Source organism: Hyla sarda, chromosome 3, assembly GCF_029499605.1.
Source record: "Hyla sarda isolate aHylSar1 chromosome 3, aHylSar1.hap1, whole genome shotgun sequence".
NCBI lineage: Eukaryota > Metazoa > Chordata > Amphibia > Anura > Hylidae > Hyla > Hyla sarda.
In genome coordinates, this window is record NC_079191.1 from 165818991 (window position 1) to 165840442 (window position 21452).

The following is a 21452-nucleotide window of genomic DNA, read 5'->3' on the forward strand; positions in this document are numbered from 1 at the left end:
CCATGGAAGGAGATCTGCCCAGTCATCCTGGCGGGAGGAAACAAAATGTCGCAAATAATCACCCAAGACTTGGTTAATTCTTTCTACTTGTCCATTGGACTGGGGATGATATGCAGAAGAAAAATTTAATTTAATCTTGAGTTGTTTACAGAGAGCCCTCCAGAATTTAGACACGAATTGGACGCCTCTATCCGAGACGATCTGCGTAGGCAACCCGTGAAGACGAAAAATGTGTACAAAAAATTGTTTAGCCAACTGAGGCGCTGAAGGAAGACCAGGAAGAGGGATGAAATGTGCCATTTTGGAGAATCGATCAACGACCACCCAAATAACAGTGTTGCCACGGGAAGGGGGTAAATCAGTAATAAAATCCATACCAATCAGAGACCAAGGCTGTTCGGGGACAGGCAGGGGATGAAGAAAACCAGCGGGCTTCTGGCGAGGAGTCTTATCCCGGGCACAGATAGTGCAGGCTCGCACAAAGTCCACAACATCCGTCTCCAGAGTCGGCCACCAATAGAAGCGGGAGATGAGTTGCACAGATTTCTTGATGCCCCCATGACCAGCGAGATGGGAGGAGTGACCCCATTTGAGGATTCCGAGGCGTTGGCGTGGAGAAACAAAGGTCTTTCCTGGAGGAGTTTGCCTGATGGAGGCTGGAGAAGTGGAGATCAGGCAGTCAGGTGGAATGATGTGTTGCGGAGAGAGTTCAACTTCTGAGGCATCCGAGGAACGAGAGAGAGCATCGGCCCTAATGTTCTTATCGGCAGGACGAAAGTGAATCTCAAAATTAAATCGGGCAAAGAACAGAGACCACCGGGCCTGGCGAGGATTCAGTCGTTGGGCAGACTGGAGGTAGGAGAGGTTCTTGTGGTCGGTGTAAATAATAACTGGAAATCTTGATCCCTCCAGCAGATGCCTCCATTCCTCAAGTGCTAATTTGATGGCTAGAAGCTCTCGATCCCCGATGGAGTAGTTCCTCTCCGCCGGAGAGAAGGTCCTAGAAAAAAAACCACAAGTGACAGCATGCCCGGAAGAATTTTTTTGTAAAAGAACAGCTCCAGCTCCCACTGAGGAGGCATCAACCTCCAATAGGAAGGGTTTGGAAGGGTCAGGTCTGGAGAGCACGGGAGCCGAAGAAAAGGCAGACTTGAGTCGTTTAAAGGCGTCTTCCGCTTGAGGAGGCCACGACTTGGGATCGGCATTGTTACGCCGAGCGCTCCGGGTCCCCGCTCCTCCCCGGAGCGCTCGCTTCACTCCCTCCGCTGCAGCGCTCCGGTCACGTCCTCTGACCCGGGGCGCTGCGATCCTGCTGCCAGCCGGGATGCGATTCGCGATGCGGGTAGCGCCCGCTCGCGATGCGCACCCCGGCTCCCCTACCTGACTCGCTCCCCGTCTGTTCTGTCCCGGCGCGCGCGGCCCCGCTCCCTAGGGCGCGCGCGCGCCGGGTCTCTGCGATTTAAAGGGCCACTGCGCCGCTGATTGGCGCAGTGGTTCCAATTAGGGTTTTCACCTGTGCACTTCCCTATATTACCTCACTTCCCTTGCACTCCCTTGCCGGATCTTGTTGCCTTAGTGCCAGTGAAAGCGTTCCTTGTGTGTTCCTTGCCTGTGTTTCCAGACCTTCTGCCGTTGCCCCTGACTACGATCCTTGCTGCCTGCCCCGACCTTCTGCTACGTCCGACCTTGCTTCTGCCTACTCCCTTGTACCGCGCCTATCTTCAGCAGCCAGAGAGGTGAGCCGTTGCTAGTGGATACGACCTGGTCACTACCGCCGCAGCAAGACCATCCCGCTTTGCGGCGGGCTCTGGTGAAAACCAGTAGTGGCTTAGAACCGGTCCACTAGCACGGTCCACGCCAATCCCTCTCTGGCACAGAGGGTCCACTACCTGCCAGCCGGCATCGTGACAGTAGATCCGGCCATGGATCCCGCTGAAGTTCCTCTGCCAGTTGTCGCTGACCTCACCACGGTGGTCGCCCAGCAGTCACAACAGATAGCGCAACAAGGCCAACAGCTGTCTCAACTGACCGTTATGCTACAACAGTTGCTACCACAGCTTCAGCAGTCATCTCCTCCGCCAGCTCCTGCTCCTCCTCCGCAGCGAGTGGCCGCTCCTGGGATACGCTTATCCTTGCCGGATAAATTTGATGGGGACTCTAAGTTTTGCCGTGGCTTTCTTTCCCAATGTTCCCTGCATCTGGAGATGATGTCGGACCTGTTTCCCACTGAAAGGTCTAAGGTGGCTTTCGTAGTCAGTCTTCTGTCCGGAAAAGCCCTGTCATGGGCCACACCGCTCTGGGACCGCAATGACCCCGTCACTGCCTCTGTACACTCCTTCTTCTCGGAAATCCGAAGTGTCTTTGAGGAACCTGCCCGAGCCTCTTCTGCTGAGACTGCCCTGTTGAACCTGGTCCAGGGTAATTCTTCCGTTGGCGAGTATGCCGTACAATTCCGTACACTTGCTTCAGAATTGTCCTGGAATAATGAGGCCCTCTGCGCGACCTTCAAAAAAGGCCTATCCAGCAACATTAAAGATGTTCTGGCCGCACGAGAAATTCCTGCTAATCTACATGAACTTATTCACCTAGCCACTCGCATTGACATGCGTTTTTCTGAAAGGCGTCAGGAACTCCGCCAAGATATGGACTCTGTTCGCACGAGGCGTTTCGTCTCCTCGGCTCCTCTCTCCTCTGGTCCCCTGCAATCTGTTCCTGTGCCTCCCGCCGTGGAGGCTATGCAGGTCGACCGGTCTCGCCTGACACCTCAAGAGAGGACACGACGCCGTATGGAGAACCTCTGCCTGTACTGTGCTAGTACCGAACACTTCCTGAGGGATTGTCCTATCCGTCCTCCCCGCCTGGAAAGACGTACGCTGACTCCGCACAAAGGTGAGACAGTCCTTGATGTCTACTCTGCTTCTCCACGTCTTACTGTGCCTGTGCGGATGTCTGCCTCTGCCTTCTCCTTCTCTACAGTGGCCTTCTTGGACTCTGGATCTGCAGGAAATTTTATTTTGGCCTCTCTCGTCAACAGGTTCAACATCCCAGTGACCAGTCTCGCCAGACCCCTCTACATCAATTGTGTAAATAATGAAAGACTGGACTGTACCATACGTTTCCGCACGGAGCCCCTTCTTATGAGCATCGGATCTCATCATGAGAGGATTGAACTTTTGGTCCTCCCCAATTGCACCTCGGAGATTCTTCTTGGACTTCCCTGGCTTCAACTTCATTCCCCAACCCTGGATTGGTCCACTGGGGAGATCAAGAGTTGGGGGTCCTCTTGTTCCAAGAACTGTCTAAAACCGGTTCCCAGTAACCCTTGCCGTAACTCTGTGGTTCCTCCAGTAACCGGTCTCCCTAAGGCCCATATGGACTTCGCGGATGTTTTCTGCAAAAAACAAGCTGAGACTCTACCTCCTCACAGGCCTTATGATTGCCCTATCGACCTCCTCCCGGGTACTACTCCACCCCGGGGCAGAATTTATCCTCTCTCTGCCCCAGAGACTCTTGCCATGTCCGAATACGTCCAGGAGAATCTAAAAAAGGGCTTTATCCGTAAATCCTCCTCTCCTGCCGGAGCCGGATTTTTCTTTGTGTCCAAAAAAGATGGCTCCCTACGTCCTTGCATTGACTACCGCGGTCTTAATAAAATCACGGTTAAGAACCGCTACCCCTTACCCCTCATCTCTGAACTCTTTGATCGCCTCCAAGGTGCCCACATCTTCACTAAATTGGACTTAAGAGGCGCCTATAACCTCATCCGCATCAGAGAGGGGGACGAGTGGAAAACGGCATTTAACACCAGAGATGGACACTTTGAGTATCTGGTCATGCCCTTTGGACTGTGCAATGCCCCTGCCGTCTTCCAAGACTTTGTCAATGAAATTTTTCGTGATCTGTTATACTCCTGTGTTGTGGTATATCTGGACGATATCCTAATTTTTTCTGCCAATCTAGAAGAACACCGCCAGCATGTCCGTATGGTTCTTCAGAGACTTCGTGACAACCAACTCTATGCCAAAATTGAGAAATGTCTGTTTGAATGCCAATCTCTTCCTTTTCTAGGATATTTGGTCTCTGGCCAGGGACTACAGATGGATCCAGACAAACTCTCTGCCGTCTTAAATTGGCCACGCCCCTCCGGACTCCGTGCTATCCAACGCTTTTTGGGGTTCGCCAATTATTACAGGCAATTTATTCCACATTTTTCTACCATTGTGGCTCCTATCGTGGCTTTAACCAAGAAAAATGCTGATCCCAAGTCCTGGCCTCCTCAAGCAGAAGACTCCTTTAAACGACTCAAGTCTGCCTTTTCTTCGGCTCCCGTGCTCTCCAGACCTGACCCTTCCAAACCCTTCCTATTGGAGGTTGATGCCTCCTCAGTAGGAGCTGGAGCTGTTCTTCTACAAAAAAATCCTTCCGGGCATGCTGTCACTTGTGGTTTTTTCTCTAGGACCTTCTCTCCAGCGGAGAGGAACTACTCCATCGGGGATCGAGAGCTTCTAGCCATTAAATTAGCACTTGAGGAATGGAGGCATCTGCTGGAGGGATCAAGATTTCCTGTTATTATCTACACCGACCACAAGAACCTCTCCTACCTCCAGTCGGCCCAACGGCTGAATCCTCGCCAGGCCCGGTGGTCTCTGTTCTTTGCCCGATTTAATTTTGAGATTCACTTTCGTCCTGCCGATAAGAACATTAGGGCCGATGCTCTCTCTCGTTCCTCGGATGCCTCAGAAGTTGATCTCCCTCCGCAACACATCATTCCACCTGACTGCCTGATCTCCACTTCTCCAGCCTCCATCAGGCAGACTCCTCCAGGAAAGACCTTTGTTTCTCCACGCCAACGCCTCGGAATCCTCAAATGGGGTCACTCCTCCCATCTCGCAGGTCATGCGGGCATCAAGAAATCTGTGCAACTCATCTCCCGCTTCTATTGGTGGCCGACTCTGGAGACGGATGTTGGGGACTTTGTGCGAGCCTGCACTATCTGTGCCCGGGATAAGACTCCTCGCCAGAAGCCCGCTGGTTTTCTTCATCCTCTGCCTGTCCCCGAACAGCCTTGGTCTCTGATTGGTATGGATTTTATTACTGATTTACCCCCTTCCCGTGGCAACACCGTTATTTGGGTGGTCGTTGATCGATTCTCCAAAATGGCACATTTCATCCCTCTTCCTGGTCTTCCTTCTGCGCCTCAGTTGGCTAAACAATTTTTTGTACACATTTTTCGTCTTCACGGGTTGCCTACGCAGATTGTCTCGGATAGAGGGGTCCAATTCGTGTCTAAATTCTGGAGGGCTCTCTGTAAACAACTCAAGATTAAATTAAATTTTTCCTCTGCATATCATCCCCAGTCCAATGGACAAGTAGAAAGAATTAACCAGATCCTGGGTGATTATTTGCGACATTTTGTTTCCTCCCGCCAGGATGACTGGGCAGATCTCCTTCCATGGGCCGAATTTTCGTATAACTTCAGGGTCTCTGAATCTTCCTCCAAATCCCCATTTTTCGTGGTGTACGGCCGTCACCCTCTTCCCCCCCTCCCTACCCCCTTGCCCTCTGGTCTGCCCGCTGTGGATGAAATTTCTCGTGACCTTTCCATTATATGGAGAGAGACCCAAAATTCTCTCTTACAGGCTTCTTCACGCATGAAGAGGTTCGCGGATAAGAAAAGAAGAGCTCCCCCCGTTTTTTCCCCTGGAGACAAGGTATGGCTCTCCGCTAAATATGTCCGCTTCCGTGTCCCTAGCTACAAGTTGGGACCACGCTATCTTGGTCCTTTCAAAATTTTGTGTCAAATTAATCCTGTCTCTTATAAACTTCTTCTTCCTCCTTCTCTTCGTATCCCTAATGCCTTTCACGTCTCTCTTCTCAAACCACTCATCCTCAACCGTTTTTCTCCCAAATCTGTTCCTCCCACTCCTGTTTCCGGCTCCTCGGACGTCTTCTCGGTCAAGGAAATTTTGGCTGCCAAAAAGGTCAGAGGGAAAAATTTTTTTTTAGTAGACTGGGAGGGTTGTGGTCCTGAAGAGAGATCCTGGGAACCTGAGGACAACATCCTTGACAAAAGTCTGCTCCTCAGGTTCTCAGGCTCCAAGAAGAGGGGGAGACCCAAGGGGGGGGGTACTGTTACGCCGAGCGCTCCGGGTCCCCGCTCCTCCCCGGAGCGCTCGCTTCACTCCCTCCGCTGCAGCGCTCCGGTCACGTCCTCTGACCCGGGGCGCTGCGATCCTGCTGCCAGCCGGGATGCGATTCGCGATGCGGGTAGCGCCCGCTCGCGATGCGCACCCCGGCTCCCCTACCTGACTCGCTCCCCGTCTGTTCTGTCCCGGCGCGCGCGGCCCCGCTCCCTAGGGCGCGCGCGCGCCGGGTCTCTGCGATTTAAAGGGCCACTGCGCCGCTGATTGGCGCAGTGGTTCCAATTAGGGTTTTCACCTGTGCACTTCCCTATATTACCTCACTTCCCTTGCACTCCCTTGCCGGATCTTGTTGCCTTAGTGCCAGTGAAAGCGTTCCTTGTGTGTTCCTTGCCTGTGTTTCCAGACCTTCTGCCGTTGCCCCTGACTACGATCCTTGCTGCCTGCCCCGACCTTCTGCTACGTCCGACCTTGCTTCTGCCTACTCCCTTGTACCGCGCCTATCTTCAGCAGCCAGAGAGGTGAGCCGTTGCTAGTGGATACGACCTGGTCACTACCGCCGCAGCAAGACCATCCCGCTTTGCGGCGGGCTCTGGTGAAAACCAGTAGTGGCTTAGAACCGGTCCACTAGCACGGTCCACGCCAATCCCTCTCTGGCACAGAGGGTCCACTACCTGCCAGCCGGCATCGTGACAGGCATTTTTTTTGGTTAAAGCCACGATAGGGGCCACAACGGTAGAAAAATGTGGAATAAATTGCCTGTAATAATTGGCGAACCCCAAAAAGCGTTGGATAGCACGGAGTCCGGAGGGGCGTGGCCAATCTAAGACGGCAGAGAGTTTGTCTGGATCCATTTGTAGTCCCTGGCCAGAGACCAAATATCCTAGAAAAGGAAGAGATTGGCATTCAAACAGACATTTCTCAATTTTGGCATAGAGTTGATTGTCACGAAGTCTCTGAAGAACCATACGGACATGCTGGCGGTGTTCTTCTAGATTGGCAGAAAAAATTAGGATATCGTCCAGATATACAACAACACAGGAGTATAACAGATCACGAAAAATTTCATTGACAAAGTCTTGGAAGACAGCAGGGGCGTTGCACAGGCCAAAGGGCATGACCAGATACTCAAAGTGTCCATCTCTGGTGTTAAACGCCGTTTTCCACTCATCCCCCTCTCTGATGCGGATGAGGTTATAGGCGCCTCTTAAGTCCAATTTAGTAAAGATGTGGGCACCTTGGAGGCGATCAAAGAGTTCAGAGATGAGGGGTAGGGGGTAGCGGTTCTTAACCGTGATTTTATTAAGACCGCGGTAGTCAATGCAAGGACGTAGGGAGCCATCTTTCTTGGACACAAAGAAAAATCCAGCTCCGGCAGGAGAGGAGGATTTACGGATAAAGCCTTTTTTTAAATTTTCCTGGACATACTCAGACATGGCAAGAGTCTCTGGGGCAGAGAGAGGATAAATTCTGCCCCGGGGTGGAGTAGTACCCGGGAGGAGGTCGATAGGGCAATCATAAGGCCTGTGAGGAGGTAGAGTCTCAGCTTGTTTTTTGCAGAAAACATCCGCGAAGTCCATATAGGCCTTAGGGAGACCGGTTACTGAGGGAACCACAGAGTCACGGCAAGGGTTACTGGGAACCGGTCTTAGACAGTCCTTGGAACAAGAGGGCCCCCAACTCTTGATCTCCCCAGTGGACCAATCCAGGGTTGGGGAATGAAGTTGAAGCCAGGGAAGTCCAAGGAGAATTTCCGAGGTGCAATTGGGGAGGACCAAAAGTTCAATCCTCTCGTGATGAGATCCGATGCTCATTAGAAGGGGCTCCGTGCGGAAGCGTATGGTACAGTCCAATCTTTCATTGTTTACACAATTGATGTAAAGGGGTCTGGCGAGACTGGTCACTGGGATGTTGAACCTGTTGACGAGAGAGGCCAAATAAAATTTCCTGCAGATCCAGAGTCCAAGAAGGCCACGGTAGAGAAGGAGAAGGCAGAGGCAGACATCCGCACAGGCACAGTAAGACGTGGAGAAGCAGAGTAGACATCAAGGACTGTCTCTCCTTTGTGCGGAGTCAGCGGACGTCTTTCCAGGCGGGGAGGACGGATAGGACAATCCCTCAGGAAGTGTTCGGTACTAGCACAGTACAGGCAGAGGTTCTCCATGCGGCGTCGTGTCCTCTCTTGAGGTGTCAGGCGAGACCGGTCGACCTGCATAGCCTCCACGGCGGGAGGCACAGGAACAGATTGCAGGGGACCAGAGGAGAGGGGAGCCGAGGAGAAGAAACGCCTCGTGCGAACAGAGTCCATATCTTGGCGGAGCTCCTGACGCCTTTCGGAAAAACGCATGTCAATGCGAGTGGCTAGGTGAATAAGTTCATGTAGATTAGCAGGAATTTCTCGTGCGGCCAGAACATCTTTAATGTTGCTGGATAGGCCTTTTTTAAAGGTCGCGCAGAGGGCCTCATTATTCCAGGACAATTCTGAAGCAAGAGTACGGAATTGTACGGCATACTCGCCAACGGAAGAATTACCCTGGACCAGGTTCAACAGGGCAGTCTCAGCAGAAGAGGCTCGGGCAGGTTCCTCAAAGACACTTCGGACTTCCGAGAAGAAGGAGTGTACAGAGGCAGTGACAGGGTCATTGCGGTCCCAGAGCGGTGTGGCCCATGACAGGGCTTTTCCGGACAGAAGGCTGACTACGAAAGCCACCTTAGACCTTTCAGTGGGAAACAGGTCCGACATCATCTCCAGATGCAGGGAACATTGGGAAAGAAAGCCACGGCAAAACTTAGAGTCCCCATCAAATTTATCCGGCAAGGATAGGCGTAGCCCAGGAGCGGCCACTCGCTGCGGAGGAGGTGCAGGAGCTGGCGGAGGAGATGACTGCTGAAGCTGTGGTAGTAACTGTTGTAGCATAACGGTCAGTTGAGACAGCTGTTGGCCTTGTTGCGCTATCTGTTGTGACTGCTGGGCGACCACCGTGGTGAGGTCAGCGACAACTGGCAGAGGAACTTCAGCGGGATCCATGGCCGGATCTACTGTCACGATGCCGGCTGGCGGGTAGTGGATCCTCTGTGCCAGAGAGGGATTGGCGTGGACCGTGCTAGTGGATCGGTTCTAAGTCACTACTGGTTTTCACCAGAGCCCGCCGCAAAGCGGGATGGTCTTGCTGCGGCGGTAGTGACCAGGTCGTATCCACTAGCAACGGCTCAACCTCTCTGGCTGCTGAAGATAGGCGCGGTACAAGGGAGTAGACAGAAGCAAGGTCGGACGTAGCAGAAGGTCGGGGCAGGCAGCAAGAATCGTAGTCAGGGGCAACGGCAGGAGGTCTGGAACACAGGCTAGGAACATACAAGGAACGCTTTCACTGGCACAATGGCAACAAGATCCGGCAGGGAAGTGCAGGGGAAGTGAGGTGATATAGGGAAGTGCACAGGTGAAGACACTAATTGGAATCACTGCGCCAATCAGCGGCGCAGTGGCCCTTTAAATCGCAAAGACCCGGCGCGCGCGCGCCCTAGGGAGCGGGGCCGCGCGCGCCGGGACAGGACCGAGGGAGAGCGAGTCAGGTACGGGAGCCGGGGTGCGCATCGCGAGCGGGCGCTACCCGCATCGCGAATCGCATCCCGGCTGGCAGCAGAATCGCAGCGCCCCGGGTCAGTGGATCTGACCGGAGCGCTGCAGCGGAGAGAGTGTAGCGAGCGCTCCGGGGAGGAGCGGGGACCCGGAGCGCTCGGCGTAACACACCCATTGTGATCTGTCTATTTATTCAGGTACTACAGCTCCCAGCATGGAGCAGAGTGTACTCCATGTTGGGAGTAGTAGTACCTGCAGTTAAGGAAATATCACAGTGGATGTCACTCCTGACATCCGCTGTGATCCTCCTGTATAATGTATAGATGCGGCCGGCCGCTCTTCTATGGTCCCCAGCACGGCCCTATATATACACATATTCCTATTTCCCACAGAGAGCTGTGATTGGCTGGAACCATCTGGCCAATCACAGCTCTCTGCGGGAACTATGAATATGTGTATATATATATGTCCGTGTAGGGGACTATAGAAGAGCAGCCGCCACATCTATACATTATACAGGAGGATTGCAATGGGTGATCTGTCAATTAGTAAAGGTACTACTACTCCCATCATGGAACAGTGTGTTCCATGCTGGGAGTAGTAGTACTACCTAAAAGAAATGTAAAATATAAAGAAAAAAGTGAAAAAATATGCACAAACTACATTTTTATTATTGTCGGCTACATTTTTAGGTCCCCGCCCGCCCACATAAATTGATCCCTGTTTAAAAAGTACTAAAAATTTTGTTATAAAAAAGATACATTTTGTTAGATACAATTTTTTTCTTCACTACTGTATCTTTTTTTTTTTTTTTTTTTTTTTTTTTTAATGGTACCCTACAAAATTTTATTTAAAAAAAGGTGTAAAAACTGCCTGGAAAAATGTCAAAGTTAAAACCCACATATCATTTTTCTTGGATTTTTTTTCACTCCCATAGACTTCTGTGGGAGAAAAATGCCATGATTTTGACAAAAAAAATCGCCAGTAGCTCAACATGCTGCGATTACCAACGATCTGAAAAACGCCAAAAAAGAGTGAAAAAACTAAACCTTACTGGGTTTTCCAAAGACTGTGCCTCCAGCTGTTGCAAAACTACAACTTCCAGCATGCCTGGACAGCCAATGGCTGTCCAGGCATGCTGGAAGTTGTAGTTTTGCAACAGCTGGAGGCACAGTCTTTGGAAGACACCCTGGTATGTTTTTGCTACCAAAAACCATAAAAAAAAATTTTAAACCTGACCGAAACATTGGAGGAGATAAACAAAAGTGTGTACTCCAGAATTTTGGTGCAGTGTGAGCAAAAAAGAATTGCGTACATGTACAAATTAGACGAAAAAAGTTTTGCACCATGCTAGATAGGGAGGACAGTGGTTAGTTAAAAGAGATGGGTGTGCCTTAAATGCAACACTTTTTGGCACACATTTTTGGTTAAAAAGTAAGCCAGTTTAAAAGTGGTATAAAAATTAGACTAGACAGTTTAAGGACGTGTTTCCAATTGTTTTTGGAAAGTATACTTGCACATGGCTTCAGTCTGTCTGCTTGTAGAGGTGTATTGCAGCTCCGAGCAGGCACCTGTAAAGGCAGCATACAGCGGTCCTTCAGCAGCGGATCCGCAGCATAATACGCGCTGGGGATCCACTCGTGTGACTGTACCCTTAAAGGGGTACTACCGTGGAAAACTTTTTTTTTAAATCAACTGGTGCCAGAAAGTTAAACAGATTTGTAAATTACTTCTATTTAAAAAATCTTAATCCTTCCAGTACTTTTTAGGGGCTATATACTACAGAGGAAATGTTTATCTTTTTAGATTTCTCTGATGTCATGACCACAGTGCTCTCTGCTGACCTCTGCTGTCTAATTTAGGTACTGTCTGGAGCAGCATAGGTTTGCTATGAGGTTTTTCTCCTGTTCTTAAAATGGACAGCAGAGGTCAGTAGAGAGCACTGTGCTCATGACATCAGAGAAATCTAAAAAGATAAGCATTTCCTCTGTAGCATTCAGCAGCTGATAAGTACTGGAAGGATTAAGATTTTTTAATAGAAGTAATTTACAAATCTGTTTAACTTTCTGGCACCAGTTGATTTAAAATAAATAAATAAATAAAATAAAAAGTTTTCCACGGTAGTACCCCTTTAAATATGAGCCTGATTTTCAAACAGCCTGAGCAACATTAGACTGTGTTGCCTAAGTTAAAACTACCTGCGAACTAAACAGTTTTTTATTATTCCCCCATTGTGTTTGAATCCAGCCTAGTTGGTTACATTATTTGTAAATAACACATTGAAGTTAGATTTTATTTATGATACAATGGAAAAGGGTAGCGTGCACTCACCGCGGGTAAACAGCTGCAGGCCCGAGGTCCGGGATCACCATGGCATGGACAAAGACGGTAAGGGGCGCTCAGAGGCTACGCCGGCTGTTTCGGACGTAGGAACGTCCTTCTTCCGGCCTCGGAGGCCGGAAGAAGGACGCTCCTGCGTCCGAAACAGCCGGCGTAGCCTCTGAGCGCCCCTTACCGCCTTCGTCCATGCCGTGGTGATCCCGGACCTTGGGCCTGCAGCTGTTTACCCGCGGTGAGTGCACGCTACCATTTTCCATTGTATTGTTTCATACTTTATCTAGTGTGTGCCCCCCCCCCGCAGGTGCTGCGTTGTTGTTTATCGGGTCCGTAGGCTGCCAGTGTATACCAGTGGTATCGTATATTTGCATGCTTAAGCTACACGGTGTGCTCTCTCCTTCTCTAGTGGCTTTAAATTTTATTTATGTTGAAGCAGTTAACATAAATAAACTGTAAAGTTGTGTTTAAAAATCTGCAGAAGCAGCATGGCAATACATCAGAATTGAGCTTCAGTATCCTAGATAGGATGGGTTAATAAAAGTAATGGTCTGACTGTGCCCCCTACTAATAATGTCCCACTAGTGGTCCCACTGCAACCTAAACTGGAGACCATGTGATTCTGTAGCACAGCTCTAGCCATTGCATTATATTTGTGAGAAATATTTATTATAGAGGGAATAATTGGGTCACCCTATGTTCTGACATAGTTGCTCTGCTTCATGTGTTGAGGACAGGGGTTGGTTCTGGGTGCCAGTCCAGACAAACCCAAAGCTAAAGTCTTTAGACATAAGACAAGGGCAGTGAGCTGAATATATGGTCCTATTCCTGCTACTATTCCTGCTTCTTGGCCTTCCCTCCTTGATACATGTCCTTTTACTGTATGAATATTTTATCAGTCTTAAATCGATTTTTTACTTATGCAGCTTAATCAGCCATTGCACAAAACAGCTTTCACAATAAATTATATTTATCCATGATTTCCAAAGTTTGTAAAAAACAACCAAAGTTATGTTATAAAAAGAGAATAATGTCAATAGAATGGATATGAAACGATCTCCTGAAGCTGAAAAGACACTGAGTAACATCTAGTAACTCACACATTCCCCAGCAATTTGATCCGCCTGTAGAGGGCAGTATTGGGAGGTGTACAGTACTGTGCACTATGCTAACGACCCCATTGTATGGTAGCCAGACTGTAGCCATTGATGGGAGATCCTACCTAATCTGGTACTGACTCGTAGCTCAGCGCTGGCCTTCAGACTACCCCAATGTACATATGGACTGCATGAAAAAGCACATGAAAACCACTAAAATGATATGTGATGAACCAGTGCACCTCTCCCCTTCTCACCTCTCCCCTTCTCACCTCTCCCCTTCTCACCTCTCCCCTTCTCACCTCTCCCCTTCTCTCCTCTGTTGTAACGTCCACAATATTTGGCAAGTATGTAATGTGTGAAATATTGTACACTAGCCTCTCTGCTATTCTGTGATTCAGCAACCTGTTACATTGTTACATTACACTACAGAAATGACATCACAAATATGGCTCCAGTTCACTGATCTAACTGTAAATGAGTCAGTCCTATAGATCGATAAATAGTAAAGAAAGAGAAATGGATAGATAGATAGATAGATAGATAGATAGATAGATAGATAGATGATGTGATAGATGATAGATATGAGATAGATAGATAGATAGATAGATATGAGATAGATAGATGATGTGATAGATGATAGATATGAGATAGATAGATAGATAGATAGATAGATAGATAGATAGATAGATATGAGATAGATAGATAGATAGATAGATATGAGATAGATAGATAGATAGATATGAGATAGATAGATAGATAGATAGATAGATAGATAGATAGGAAATAGATAGATAGATAGATAGATATTAAATAGATAGATAGATAAATAGATAGATATGAGATAGATAAGAGATAGATAGATAGATATGAGATAGATAGAGATAGATAGATAGATAGATAGAGAGAGATAGAGATAGATAGATAGATAAGAGATAGATAGATATGAGCTAGATAGATAGATAGATAGATAGATAGGAGATAGATAGATATGAGATAGATAGATAGATATGAGATAGATAGATAGATAGATAAGAGATAGATAGATAGATAGATAGATAGATAGATAGATAGATATGAGATAGATATAGATAGATATGAGCTAGCTAGCTAGATAGATAGATAGATATGAGATAGATAGATAGATAGATAGATAGATAGATAGATAAGAGATAGATAGATAGATAGATAGATAGATATGAGATAGATAGATATATATGAAATAGATAGATTGATATGAAATAGATAGATAAGAGATATATAAGAGATAGATAGATAGATAGATATGAGATAGATAAGAGATAGATAGATATGAGATAGATAGATAAGAGATAGATAGATAGATAGATAGATAGATAGATATGAGATAGATAGAAAGATAGATAGATAGATATGAGATAGATAGATAAGAGATAGATAAGAGATAGATAGATAATTAGTAAATATCCTGGAGCGAGTCTTGAGATTTATAAAGTTAGACAGACAGATTAGATAGATGATAGATGATAGATGATAGATAGATAGATAGATTGATAGATAGATATCCTGGAGTTATCCTGAGAGGCCTATGTCAGTACAGGCTGGAACAAAAAAATAAGAAATAAAATGTCACTACGTTTTCACTACTAAGTATAAATAGATAGATGTGACTAAACTGATAGACAGACAGACAGGCAGACAGACTGACAGAGACAGGCAGATAGACAGATAGACAGATAGATAGATAGATAGATAGATAGATAGATAGATAGATAGATAGACATCCTGGAGCTATCCTTGAGAGGCCTAAGTCTGTACAGGCTAGAATAAAAAATAAATGCACAGTTTTTGGAGGATAGATAGATAGATGGATACATAGATAGATAGATAGATAGATGGATACATAGATAGATAGATAGATGGATGGATGGATATATAAATAGATATATAGATATGAGATGGATAGATAGATAGATAGATAGATATGAGATAGATAGATAGATAGACAAATAGATAGATATGAGATGGATAGCTAGATAGAGAGATAGATAGATATGAGATAGATAGATAGATAGATAAATGATAGATAAATAGATAGATATGAGATAGATAGATAAGAGATAGATAGATAGATATGCGATAGATAGATATGAGGTAGATAGATAGATAGATAGATGGATACATAGATAGATAGATAGATAGATAGATGGATGGATGGATGGATAGATAGATAAATAGATAGATAGATGTGAGATGGATGGATAAATAGATATGAGATAGATAGATAGATAGATAGATAGACAAATAGATAGATATGCGATGGATAGCTAGATAGAGAGATAGATAGATAGATTTGAGATAGATAGATAGATAGATAGATAGATAGATAGATAAATGATAGATAAATAGATTGACATGAGATAGATATGAGATAGATAGATAGATAGATAGATATGAGATAGATAGATAGATAGATAGATATGAGATAGAGAGAGAGATAGATAGATAGATAGATAGATAGATAGATAGGTATGAGATAGATAGATAGATAGATAGATAGATAAATGATAGATAAATAGATAGACATGAGATAGATATGAGATAGATAGATAGATAGATATGAGATAGATAGATAGATAGATAGATAGATAGATATGAGATATGAGAAATGAGATAGAGAGATAGAGAGATAGAGAGATAGAGAGATAGAGAGATAGATATGACACTGATAGATAGAATATATATGTTATTAGACGTGCCTTTATAGATCAATGTGATATAACTGCAGTATTGGCCTTTCAGACTCATTCTATCTATAGGAATATCTTTCCTTCTTGCTGTATCTGAAGAAAATTAATGTGATATAAAAAAAATCACTGATATGAACAGTTTGCTAAAAGTGGGTCCGTGCTGCACTATAATTCCTTACAATCTCAGAGCCAGTAAATAAAGGGGTTTTGTTATTGGAAAGTACAATAGCTGCATTTCATACATTTACACCATTTACACAACAAAAGCAGGGAACTACCTGGCGGTAGGTACAGTTCTGATGAATGAAGCTTTCCAACCCAATACATCTAACCTGAGAACATACTCTCATTTCCATAGATGTGCATGCAGTTACTGTACTGGAAGATATGTTTTCATTTATAGAAGATTATACAGTATACATAGCCTTACCATTAATGTTCTGAAAGGAGGGCTCACTGTGGGGAAACAATAAGGATACATTCCTCAGGGGTGATGATAATTTAGTCTCCCTAGAAGTGGTGAAAATATGTTTGCAATGAGAGAATGGATCCAATTTGTCCTATTAACGAGACATTGAGCCTCCGTATTGGGATAACAGAATAAAGTGTCCTCTTGGGTGAAATAAAAGAACATATCCATATGTCATTCTGCTTTTCCCTCATTAGCCTGCACTGTCCACAGGTTGTTATAGTAGGCAGGTCAGGTTACTTCATCTTACTGTGTGGATGCTACTGTACTCATGAGATACAATAAGGCACGCTTCCCTGTGCTTCTTACATTACAATCCAGGAAGATCAGCCTCACACACCAATTATTTCACCTAATTCGTTTTTGTTTTTTTTGAATGGGTGTAGTGGTCTCAATAATGTATTTTGAATGCATTTCTCTGTTTATTGTATTTGTATTTTGTTGTTGTTTATACCTTGCATGTTGCCTGCTGATGAGTATTATACAGGTGTGAGTATATGAGTATACATCAGCCTACCCCTCCCATATGCATAATGTGCATATTGCACAGATAATATATTTATTAGGAACAAAGCCCTTTAAGCAGCTTAGTGATGCTGATGAGGAATAATACGATAGGGGAACCCAGTGTGGGTGGGTTTATTTAGCATATTCATGTGTGGGAGTGGATGGCTTTTCTTATGTGTATTAACACTTTGCTGAGGTCATACATTTGACAGCTTGGCATCAAATCAGAACTGGTGGCTTTAGAAAATCCCAGGGGCGTTCCTGGAGCTCCCTTAGGTTAGGACTGCCTCTTTCTGCCCTACCTCACTCCCATTTAAAGCTCAGTGGGGCTTTTGATGAAAACGTGTCTGCAAATAGTCATTCAAGCAACAAGATGGTAAGTGGCTGCTCTGCTCCTGACTATGCACATGGGCTTCCCTGTCCACTGGAGTGGGAATTATTTTACCATCACTTTTAACTGGAAAATCTGCTGGACAACTTGTGATGTTGCTTCTTCCTATCTGACCTTTAGTGGATTTTTGCAGCTACTTTTCTCTAAGTACCTGAGTTTTCCCTGGCTGTGATCTTCTGATCCCTCTTATCTGGTATCCCTGATGTGGGATCAGATTAGTGCTCAGCAATCTGTTTTTCTCTGTGTTAGGAGATTAGTCTCCAATTACTATGTATTTTGTTTATAGTCCCCTGGATTATCTAAACACTGTAAGTGTCTTGCTCCAGGAACTGTAGCAGTGCTGTATAGATCTGTACTGATAGGTGCCCTATGTTTTGGTGTGTCTGGTCTCTGTATTTGAAGTGGAAGTGAATTATCAGTAGATCTAAATCTCCATTCACATTGCTGAGCCTTCATTTCCAGTAGCTGCAGAGAATTTGGCTTTACCTCCCCTGAAGACTGTAGCCTTTGTTGCAGCACAAAAGTCTGATTCTGCCATATCTAATAGAGTTTTCCTCCTGTGTTGCTTCTACAGAACACCATTCTGGCTTGCCAAGACCAGTACTTTGCAGGGGGTCAGGGCTATGATTGCCCCTACTTCTCATCAACGTCAGAGACCAGTGTTGATGTTACCAAGGATACTTGGGTCTCTCTCTGGGCTTCTGGTCTCCTGGACAACAGATCAAGCAACCAAGGTCCACAATCCCACAGTAGGTCACTCTTTATTATCATGCATCTTATGTAGGTAGCTACATTCTAGATATCCTTTTAGTTGCTGCTTTGCTTATTTGTTACCATAATGTTTCTCCGCATTGTTATTCCAGGGCAGTCATATGTGGGGAGCTCCCTTCAAGATGATTACCTCTGGGGGGATCAGCTGTCTGGTCAGATGTTCACAAACAAACAGGTAAGCTCTGGTGCTGTCCTCAATGCCAGGCATTTATGGGGTTAATAGTGGATCCAGTTCTCATGCGCTGCCTGCAATGTATTCAGCAAGCTTCAGTGATCATTTGAAACTGAAAGGGCTCTCAGCAGGGGGTAGAGATCCGCAGCTATGGCTGTCATTGCACAGTTCAGTTTTTTCCAACCCTGGTGCCTCCAGCTGTTGCAAAACTACAACTCCCAGCAGGTCCGGACAGCCGAAGGCTGTCCGGGCATGCTGGGAGTTGTAGTTTTGCAACAGCTGCAGGCACCCAGTTTGGGAAATGCTTGCATAGTTTCTGTAGTTTTTATTTTTATTTTATTTTTTGCATAGTCTTACCTGCAATCTCTTCCACAGCTCCAGGATACTCTTGTGCAAAGGGAAGAGGAGCTGGCGCGGTTACACGAGGAGAACAACAAGTTAAAGCAATACCTGAACTCCACATTTGTCAAGTGCTTGGAAGAAAAAACTAAGGTGTGTACATCACGTCCTACTGAACACTAATCGCCCATGTCAATGAATAAGAATGGCTGTTTATCAGCAGTAGTGGAAGTGATCTGCTAGATAAAGTGATGGACACTGCACTCATGGGTAGAGATAAGGGGACAGGCCACGTGTGATGGCTGTAAATCTCTCTAGTATGCTGATTTGATTGCTGTATAGACTGGGGCCATTGTTGACAACAATCATGAAGGGCACATCCTTGTCCTGCCTCTCTCCCTGTGATCTGTTACTAAATGTCTTCCATTGTTTGTACGTGTAAATTGCACCTGTACCTCTGCAGATCCCCTGCGGTGCTTGGCTGTAGGTAGGAGCTCTCCAGCCATGTACCTGGAGGATTATTGTCAGTGTACCGGAATGTGCAAAGCACAATATAAACCACCACTCTAAATAAAGCTGTAACTTGTATTTCTACATGTCACCTGCACTCTAAGGGTATGTTTACTTTACAGAGTGTGAACGGAATCTCCGCTCGCAGAATTGGGCGAGCGAAGATTCAGCCTGGCGGTGGTAGGACCGCGCGGCACTGAGCCGTCACCATTGACGGCTATGCAGTACTCGCGGAGTTCCGCGAAAAGAATGAACATGTTCTTTCTTTGCGCGGAACAATTTCAGCGGCTGAAATTCCGCTGAAATTCCGCAGTGTGAACGGGTCTCGCGGAGACCCATTCACACTAATGTTAAATTCACACCGCGGAATTCCGTAGTGTGAACATACCCTTACTGCCTTTGAGAGCTTGCTATGGAAAGTTACTCAATCTAGAATATATCTGTAATCTGCTGTCTATTGATCCTACAGAAACTGCTGTCCAGAAGTGGTCTTGGAGCTCCCCTAAAGAGAAAATGCAGAGTCAGCAGCCTTGCTTCCCCTGAGACCTCAGCTAAGAAGGCAAAAAGAAATCTTTTTAGCAACTTCCCTGCCTGTGAGGAGCAATCCAGCCCTTGTGTAGACAAGTGGGTTTTGCAAACTCTTGGACTGAAAGATGTTGACACCATCGATGATTCTGCCACAGCTAACTACAGTGCCATATCTACAGAACTTCTCGATAGCCTGCCAGGAACAAGCTATGGCAATACACAGGAATCCCCATCATCTGGATACAACACAATCCTCATGACCCCTGTTCATAGCCAAGCTGGGAGTTCTGGCTGCCAAGACTCTCCTTGCATGCCAGACTACTCTCCTTCTTCTACTTCCAGCTCTTCTTCTCTGAGAAGCAGTGAGCCAGAGAGTCCTTTTGGATCCCCAATCTACTACACTCCTGAAGTTTCTCCCAACAAAACAGACGTTGCCTTCTCCACATCTCTGAACCCCCATTGTAATGTGAAGACCCACAGCTTCTCCAATGGCCAGGCATTCGTTCGAAGGGACAGTGAAGGAGGCTGGAAGTTTACATGGGTGCCTAAACAGTCTGAATAAAGCCACTGGGCATGATGACTTTGTCTTGGAAGTTTACAGAACATTTTGCACTTGTCATGAGAACCTATGAAGACTTCCTCCGGACTCCAACGTGATACAATCCTTGGCCTCAGTCTATTCAGCTTTTAGACTGTGTGCTAGTACGGTACTGTGGGGAGTTTCTTTCGTTTACATGTAAATGTATATATGTAGGATATTTTTTCCATGAAAAAGAATAGTATTTGCCAACAGTATTTATTTCTGTTGGGTTTCAAGTGCAATTAATGCCAGTGCAGTTCTAATGATTTAGTTCTGGGTTTGCACCTGTTTGTTTTGCTGCCTATATGTGACCACTGCCTTGTTTTTATGGGACTCTTAATATGAATTAGTACTATAAGCCTGACTCATAACAACACTGACTTCCAGCTCCATTTGTGCCAATCTATGTACCCTACTCACTGCCAGGCTGGATAGCAGAGATGTGCTTTAAGACAGGAGAAAGGGTCCTTTGTTTTCATGACCTATGATTAACCGGGTGAATCCCCCCTTTAACATGAATCGGCAATAATTGTATCAAGGCTATTTATTTCCTGTTTATTGCATTAATAAGGACAATCACTGTGTTTAATCTTGTATGAATAAATCATAAAAAGCAATTATTTTGAGTGCTGGATTTATGTGTCCCTTTTGTATAGTGTGGTTGTGAGTGTGTTTCTTTGAATGAGCTGCTGCAGAAATGCTTTAAAAAGACATGCTGGGATTTGTAGTTCCACAGTGCAGATAGGCATAGTTTGACAAACTTGCTGAGCAAAGGTAAAACTAAAATGCTAACATTGACTTATTCTTCCTCTGTACACCCTGGATGTGTCATGTCGCCCATTAATGTATAAAGACTGAAACCTGACACTAAGTCCTGTGGTCAATGCAGAGAAGCCATAATTATACCTCCCATGGTTTTATATTTCTACAATTCCCTTTTTAGATAGTTGTGTTACATTGATCAAGTGTGTGTTTTAATGTGTGATCTATTAGTAATTATATCAAATGATAAAATAATATTTTTTAACTATATAATATAATGATTAGATAGGAACATACAATGAGGTTTGGCTAATATTGGATGCAGTGGCTGCAGAAGACCAGGGCTTTCCTTACCCTTTGTAAAAGGGTCTAGGTCATGTTTGCATTGCAAGCTATGAATATACTATTTGTCTTTACAGGTATGTGCTCATAATTTACTTACAGTAACTCTGTATTTACAGCTATTATGATAGTCCACTTTTAGAACTGTAGGGTGTAAATAAATATATCAGTAATAGCTGTCAGTGTCTAACAGGGGTTTTCCTT

At 45.7% G+C, this 21452-nt stretch overlaps 1 protein-coding gene across 1 annotated transcript in view; it reads left to right on the forward strand.

Annotated features, from left to right (window-relative positions):
* GMNC (geminin coiled-coil domain containing) overlaps positions 1-20755 on the forward strand; it is a 42515-nt gene extending 21760 nt beyond the window's left edge. The window contains exons 3-7 of the mRNA XM_056563558.1: positions 17041-17229; positions 17819-17993; positions 18108-18190; positions 18563-18679; positions 19506-20755. Of these exons, the coding sequence (XP_056419533.1) occupies positions 17041-17229; positions 17819-17993; positions 18108-18190; positions 18563-18679; positions 19506-20126 (1185 nt within the window). The 3' untranslated portion in view covers positions 20127-20755. The remainder of the gene's footprint in view (positions 1-17040; positions 17230-17818; positions 17994-18107; positions 18191-18562; positions 18680-19505) is intronic.
* Positions 20756-21452: the final 697 nt, after the last annotated feature.